Source organism: Morone saxatilis, unplaced genomic scaffold (assembly GCF_004916995.1).
Source record: "Morone saxatilis isolate NCDOM2014 unplaced genomic scaffold, NCSU_SB_2.0 Contig22, whole genome shotgun sequence".
NCBI classification, from domain to species: Eukaryota; Metazoa; Chordata; class Actinopteri; family Moronidae; genus Morone; species Morone saxatilis.
The window spans coordinates 21,548,596-21,557,166 of record NW_023339785.1 but is presented as its reverse complement, the minus strand read 5'-3'; the positions used below and the strand labels follow the sequence as shown (position 1 = coordinate 21,557,166).

Below are 8,571 nucleotides of genomic sequence, written 5' to 3'. Positions count from 1 at the left end.
GCGGCATTCTCCACTGAAAACAACATCCTTGCTCTGTGTGATGCTGTGTTTGTGTGTTTAGTGTGAAAGCCGGGTGGTAAACCCATCACAAACGATAAAAAAGCCCTAAATGAAGGCTGTAAACTAAGCCTTAAAGAATGAGGACTTGTCAAAATGACCTTCCGACAAATGCAAAAATGGGGATGTGTAAAACATAAGTGGTTTTCACAAGAACGTAAAAATAGAGAGCGGCACAGAGAGAGAGAGAGAGAGAGAGAAGAGAGACAGAGAGAGACAGAGAACAAGGAGAGAGAGAGAGAAGAGAGAGGAAGAAAGAGAGATGAAATGAGAGAGAGAGAGAGAGAGATCCCTCTACAGTGTGTGAGCATGAAAATGGTTGGAATAGGTTTTGGTATTTCTTGGGCATAAATAACAGCAATAGTTTACATGCAGCTGCAGAATGTGGTGTTTTGTTTCTGGATGGGTGGCGAGCTGTCAGCGATACCACGGGCTGAATATGATTCATATTCTGGCACCAGCCATCAAACTCACAACACTGAAACTAACAAGTAGGCTCCTCACTGCATCACAGCAACTAGAAAATTGATACACATACATGAAGCAAAATATTTGATTTGAATTTTTTTCCTGTTAATTTTAATCAGCTCTTCAAATGAAGCACTACGGGACCTCATTTAAACTGACGTCCTTCAGAAAATAAAAGCTCTTTTTGAGAAGAGTAGGTCTCTTGAATTGTGTGTTATAATGGGTGTCATGGCTTTTACCCAGCCAGGCATAATTGATTTAATAATGTAATAATGGCTATAACTGATAGTAGATCAGCTTTTACTGCAGTCAAATGAAAAATAGGCATGTTATAGAAAATTTGATCCTACAGCAGTGCACATGGCACTGCAGATAAATCACAGCAATTGATGAACCACACTGATATTATGGGTGTGGCCCCATTACAGTCATTATAGGAAAACAGAGGCTCTCTGGGTATAATACTGTATTTATTACAGTGATTTAGTATCTGGTCAACAGAGTTAGCCGGTTTAAAATGCAAGGACCTTTGCCGTACCCTCATGCATATACTGTCCATATAACTGACTGGGTATCCTTTTCTCCTCTTTCTCACCACTAAAGAGACAACTTGCATTTTGAATCAATTACAGCAAAAACCCTCGGAAGAGCCCACTCAGCAATTTCCCATAGAGTTATAAATAGAGCAGAGAGAGAGAGAGAGGTGGGAGACACTCGGAGCAGAAGCAGCCTTATGCCGGCAGAGCTTTTACTGTATATCATTTCTTTTCTCTTTCTCTCTCTGCTTCTCATTTCCCCTCTTTTCGCCAACCTTTCTTTATCTACCTGTGCTAGCTTTCCCTTTTTTCCCCCTCTGACTTTCAGCCCTGAGAACGAGCAAAGAGGGGGTAAAAACCAGCACACCTTTTGTTCCAACCATCTGAATGAAAGCAGAGCCTGTGATTCATTTTGTTATATGAATTATACAAAGGCTCATCAAATTTAAGAGAAAAAAACCACAGACAGCCATGGACATTATGTCCAGGCATCAATACTAGCCTGAACTCATGGCATTTGTAGATTAGATTAGATTAAATTAACTTTATTGATTCAAATTTGGCATTTTCAACCTATAGATGGAAATACATGGGCTAATGTTTTCTGCTGGCTACCAGACTGGAGTTTAGCAACAAAGTTCAGACTAATCAGAGTCAGAGCTATCTGCAGATATACACAGAAAACTATACCATAAAAGGAACATTGAGAAGGCAAGACACACCAAACTTTAACTGCCAACAGCTAGCCAGGGGGCATGTTTGTATGTGCTGATCTCCACTTTAACCTCCACGCTCTGTTTTAGCCAGGGTGCCTTTCTGTGTGTGCTGTCCTCCACTTTAACCTACAGACTCCATTTTGCAGTACAGCATTACTTTCCCCTTCAGGGAAGAGGAGATTATACGTTTCCATAGTCGGCACAACAGAGCTTGCAAATACCACCTCAAATTTCAGGGATATTAACAGTTTTTGCAGCCTGCCAGAACCATGTAGTGCACTGATTTGCAGCTGCAGAACCGTAAACATCTTTGCGTGTGAGTGGGGGTCTACATATCTCTGAAGTGAACAAGCCAAGCAGACAGTCTACAGACAGCAGTCTTATTTACATCCTGTGATCCACTGCCCCAAACAGACAGGCCAACAAAGGATGACAAAGCTGAGAAGCTACAGTAACTCTCTGGAAACTGCTGGCTAGTCTGCTGCTACCTTGCTAGGCTGCTGTGGCTTCTTGAAATATGCAGTGTGTTCGTATGTAGCACAATCATGCACATAAGGTTGTACAATCCTGCACATTTTGTACCCCTAAATTGCTATATACGCAGCCCGTAATGTCTATATGCACCCTCTCGAACAAAGTTTTCTGCTTGTCAGCAGCATGAAAAAAAAATCCTGATTTATCCTTCAGCAATGACCGGAAGGTATATCAGATGAGAGATAGAGATAGAGAGAGAGAGAGAGAGGACGAGGAGAGGAGAGAGAGAGTGTGAAGACGGGAGAGCAAGGGATAAGAAATGGTAATGTAGAGGACGAGAGAAGAGAGAGACAGAGGGAGAGAGAGAGAGAGAGAGAGATGGAAATGAGGAAACAAAGAAACAAAGAGTGCAGATCTGGAACAGACACCAAAGGATCTAAGGATGGATTTCTAGCAGATACATCCAATTGTACAGGAAGCATAACAACAAAGCTCTTGATCATGCACGACAATACACGCCATCTGTTAGCCGCACTGTCAGGGGAAGTGTTTGTTACACATCTACAAAATGACCCAGTATGTATGGTATCTTTCAGTTTGAACTGAAAGATTACGACCTCCAGTTCAGAAAATATACATTTCACAAAGTGGAAAACAAAGATTTTTTCATAGCTTAGGTTAATACACAGCTTTGGATGCAAATACAGTTTATAGTGTAAAACACTGGATGTAGCTTACAGCTGTTGGCATGAAAAAGGCCAGTGTTAACAGATACTTGCCAATATGATGCTATTTTCCAGCTCTACTACACTAGCGTAATATGCTACAAGCTACAAGTTGCCTCTTTGCTGCAGCCAGGGTTTTTACTGTTACAGCACTTTGCAAACATGATGGAAAATATGGATTTATTTTTTACATAATCAACTAATAATTACGATGTTATGATGCACCTTCTTTTATTGTGTTGTGGAGCTGTAACCTGTGACATGTTAATATAAATAAATGTCTGTTTTTTCTCTGTAATAAGTTGATATAACACAGCAGTGATTCATCTAATATGCAGTTCATGAATTTTCTTTTTTGCACTTGCTGTTCTAAACACCTACCAGTCTGGTAGCTCTTTCCTGGGAAAAATCCTCCCACTCACAGGAAGTGATGCATTTTATGTTAACAGTTTATTTCAAATAAATAGAAAAAGAAGAAAAACTAGAAACTTTGCATGCTGTGAACCCTGTTAACCACTCCTGGTCTGCGTCAATGCAGAAATAGTTGTGGCATCATTACTACTACACTACATTTCAGATCCAACCTGCCATGAATATGACCAATATGTCAAACATCGTCCTGTCTCCTTCCAACTGGGACAACACAAAACATGGTGACACAAACAGTCACAGAGAAAAGGAGAAAAAAACAGGAAAAAGGGGGAAGGAGATATTTGGAAGACTAATGTTTGTCAGGCCCGAGCTGTGTATGTCTTACTCACGTTATCCCTATACAGCACCTGCTAAACGCGTTCAGAGTGAAAAGAAAATCATACAGACTGCTCTGCTCTGCTGCTCCTGTCATCCAAAACTTGTGAGTGTCAGCTGCCAAATAACGTAGCAACTACAGGGTTCCTTGTCACAAAGTAAAGGCTGAAAAACAAACAATAAGAGAATGGACATTGTTTGGATGATGTGGATTTGGTAGCTTCTTTCACTAAAATGTGCATCAGGTCGACATGTGAACAAACCACAGCACAAGTGTCAGTTACACAATCACAGATTAACCTGCAGCAGACTATTTTATACTAAAGGTAGTATGAAGCTTCGACATCAAAATATTGTAATACTTGATGATGAGGAAGGAACAATAGAATTATAGCAGGCCTTCTGTACTGTACTGTACTGTAGTGTACGGTACTGTAGTCATGTATTTTGCAGCACCAGAGGGAGACAACTTAAAAACAGATGGACGTGCATTAAATATGCAAATATCATATTTCGGATCATGCCATAGTAAAATAAAATCCTGTGTGACTTGCAGTCATTTTTCATTAAACATTGTCAGATGGATTCAGATTCACGCAATCGCATCTTTAATCTCAGTTTAGCTATTTAGCTAGCTTCCCTACGATCCCCTGCATGAGGTGGACTTTTCACAGTTAATAATCCAACCATTAGTATCAACAGGCGGCAGTTTTAGTTTAGTAATTAATGCTAATACTTCACTTGGGAGCAGCTTCAGATATTCAACTATTGGTTTTTATTGTTATTGGAGCACAGAGCAAAAAGGGGCGGGACTTTATTAGGATTAGCAATACCGTGATTATGGTTGCTAAGTAACTGGCATAGCTGCTAATAGTGGCTAATGATAGATGATAGTGAGCATAATAAACTGAATAATAATAAAAAATCTGTACAAATAACTGTACATTTCCAAATATTTCAATCTTGTCTCCTCTGTCCTCTTTGCTTTAGTAGGTGTCCTCAGCATGCAAAGCGTTTTGTGGTTACATGCCAACAGAGTGACCGACAGCAGAGACAGCAGCCTATAAACTACGTCAGCGGGACGTCCTCTTTAACTTTTAATTCCTGTGACGTTCTTCTGAGCAACACTGTGCTCTGCAGGGTAAGCAAAAGTAAAATCCCCTGCTATGTTACACAAGCTACCTTCTTCTGTCTGATAAAGACTGCTACACAGTTTTAACTTTTAAATATATATGTGTATGTATATGTATATATATTTATATAAATATTAACCATAACAACAACAAACTAGATACGCTGTCATCACCCTGCATATTGACTCAAGAAAAAACCACACCTACAATTTTCCCTCGTAACAAGAATGCTAATTGTTTCCATTGGGTTCTACTAGCGTATTGCTAACAGGTGGAACTCACAGCATGGGTTTTGCTGTAATTTGCATTTTATCTGCAATAGTTGGGCTGAGTATTTTCATTGTTAATTAAATAAATGCATATGGTAAAAAAAAGACTTATTTTATAAATGTAGTTTATAATGCAAACACACAATTAACCTGTTAATTCTTTTTCAATACCTTTGCATTACTTTCCATTTTTTCATGATTTTCTGTTACCAGAAGCATTTTCTGAGGTGTTGCTGTAAAACTCACTCACTGTAAACTAAAATGATCCTCTTGCAGCAAGACACAACACATTTCGAATGCATGTGGACATAATGTCCAAGTCAAGATCTGTTTAAGCCAACTGCTCTAAATAATAAAGATAAAACCTTATCTTTTGAAACAACTGGTAAAAACATTTCATAGAAAGCGGCTAGGTGGGCTGCCGGTGCATGTATGTGGGGAGGATACAACGAGGGAACAGAAGACAAGGTAGTGCAGTGACCAGCGACACGGTGTCTGAGACCAGAGAGACAGAGAGAGGCAGACAGGCAGAGAGAGGGAGGGAGGAGAGACGGGGGGAGCGACTACACAGTGATGACTGAGGGGACGGGGGGGGGGCGACTGAGCAATCAACTTACTTGCAGGACAGCTGGTTAATACCATGTATGAAGTAACAGTCTCCCCCGTTGACGCAGTAGGCCTTCTCCGAGTCATTGCAGCGCCTGGCGTGACTCACACCTGGAGACGGGGTGGTGGTGGTCACTACAGGGAGGACAGTCAGACAGGAAACACATGCAAAGAAAATGCTGTCAACTCCTTTTTTTTTTCACATTTCACATTTGATGGCAGCCATAGTTGTAACATCATACCACACTTTGCCACATACCTTTCAGAGCTCTTTAGTGAATTTCAAAGAGCTTAGTGTGACAAATCTATCTACTTTTTGGGCAGGCATCAGTCACTTTCCTGTGCTCGCTGCAGCGCCCCAGCTCACAGTTGCTGGTTTTGTGAATGGAAAGAGCCAGGTTCAACCTGCTCCCCCACCCCCAACTCACTTCTGTCTTCTTCCTCACGAACATGAACCTCAAAAACTATATATCTATGAGTGATGTACTGTAATGCATTTTAAGTTTTTCCTCTCTGTTTTGTTACTCCTGGACAGATTTACACAACCTGTAAAACAGTCTAATACAACATACAACAGCTGGACAATAAGAGTTTTTTCTCATTTGGTTTTGCTCAGTTATTAAATGAGAATAATTTATTTTTCTAAAGTATTTGTTCAAATCTCTGAACAATTAATTCAGATTTTAATTTCTCATTCATTCAAGCACATTGCCTGTGTTTCGGCACACATGTGCAAACAATTAGCTACAATTGGGGGCTCCCTGGTAGCTTACCTGGTAGAGCTGGCGTCCAATACACCAAGTCCAAGTGCTGCTGTAGCCATTGTTTTTTACTAACCTATCGCTGATGGTTTTTTTGGCTTTGGTGCCATTTTGTGTAAAATTTTCTGTTCACTGTATATAACTTTATATGGAAGATACTGTTACTGTATACATACCAATGTGCATAGCCTTTCTCTATGTACTGCAGTTTTGTAAACTTTAACCTACTGCTGAAATCTAAGAAGCAACATTCAACATTCAGCTAGACAAAACTTACATTCTTGCCAATTTCTGACACAATAAGTAGCTTTTGAAGCATGAATGAAATGTTTTGGATAACATGCAATAGAGTTGTGATGTTCTTTAAAGCAATTGCTCTTACAGTTTAGAGATTGTTAAGAATGTTTCACAGAATGAGCAAAATCGAAAGAGGAAAAATGGACTACACTCACTGAGACTGTATGGTGACACAGACCACGTAACACAACACAGTTTGACCATAGTCGACAAATTGGGTTTGTGACATCTTTGCTATTATATAGTTTTTACAATAAACATGTGATTCTATTCTATTCTAATCATTTTAGTTTTTCAGAAAGACAGATGAAAGAAACTCTCAAACACATTCAGATTATATAGATAGATAGATAGATAGATAGATAGATAGATAGTCAGATTAGATGAACATAGATAGATAGATATAGCGATAGATAGATAGATAGATAGATAGCTCACAGATCTGTACGCTGATTATACTCGTGAGGTTTTCTTGTCCTAGTGAGTTTTCAGCCACACAGGTGTAGTTGCCAGAGTCTTCCACACGGACACGACTGATCTGCACCTTTGAGTTTTTTCTTTAGCAAAAGAGAGACAGAGTAGGGAAAGAGAGAGACAGAGAGAGAAGAGAGAGAGAGAGAGAGAGAGAGAGCGATACAGAGCAGATAAAAAAGACATTGTCAGTTATTGTTGTTTCAAAAAAAAGCAGCAGACTCATCTCTGTCTGGACGAGAAATCTAATTCTTGTTTTCAGCCCAGACAGGCAATAATTGTTGGTCAGCAAAGCTAATGGACAGTTATTAAGTTCAAATCAGAAACAGGCTAGACCTAATCTTTACAGGATTACAGGAAGTGATTACAAGAAGTGACACTGTACCCCCTTAAAATTGAATTGAAGTGAACTAAAAACACAACCCACAGATCCTTAAAAGTAGATGATAACTCAAAAACCTGAAATCTGAAAACAGGTGAATGATTGATGTGTTATTATATCAGGTGAGTAATTATTGTGTGTGATGTAACAAATGCAACAAAAATAAGACAACGATAATGCTGCTTTGGAAGATGTGTTGATATAATTAGTCTATGTTAATACAACACTCAATGTACATATTGTTTGTATTGTTAAGAGTTATGGTCATTGTATTCATTCCCTCCATATTGGCCCTGAAGGAATCTTAAGACCCTGTACAAAAATGCACTGTATTGTCCAGCTAAAGCTAATACAAGGCTTCAGAACTGAGTGAATACCCTCGTCCTGAGTGTAGCTATTGTTGATGCTTTGTCCTGTGAACAAACCTACATGAGACTACCGAGACGTATCCCTCCACCATGGCTCAGCAAGGGCACAAAGCAGAAGAATTGCGAATTTCAAAATAAAAAGATTAAAACTTTGCAAAATATCTATTCGAATGTCTGATATTAGTTTTGGCTGAACATTACAATGTATTTTTACACAGAAGGAGGACTGTGGATTTTGGCCTTCATCTCTTAAGGTGTCATCGTTCCAGACCCAAACGGATCCAAAATGAAAATCTGCAGAATTTAGAAAATTTAGTAATGTGAGACACAATATTCAAAGCTCACACAATACATTAAAACAACCTAAAATGTACCTTAAGCAGGCTGAAAGAAATATTTTGTGGATTTTAGTAGAGCCGTTAAGATTTTATTTATTCTCTTATTATATTTATCTCTCTCAACAATTACCACTTCAACTCACAAACAAACAAAAATAAATAACTGGAAAGGTGCTCAACCTCAACTTCTCCAAATATCTTTTGAGAACCTTTGAAACTGGCA

The 8,571-nt window shown here is 39.2% G+C and overlaps 1 protein-coding gene across 1 annotated transcript in view; it reads right to left on the bottom strand.

Annotated features, from left to right (window-relative positions):
- Positions 1–8,571, bottom strand: part of nrg2b (neuregulin 2b) — a gene marked incomplete at its 3' end in the record, with an annotated part of 51,151 nt that overhangs the window by 14,507 nt on the left and 28,073 nt on the right. Inside the window, 2 exon segments of the mRNA XM_035669563.1 lie at positions 5,743–5,866; positions 7,228–7,346. Coding sequence (XP_035525456.1) covers positions 5,743–5,866; positions 7,228–7,346 — 243 coding nt within the window.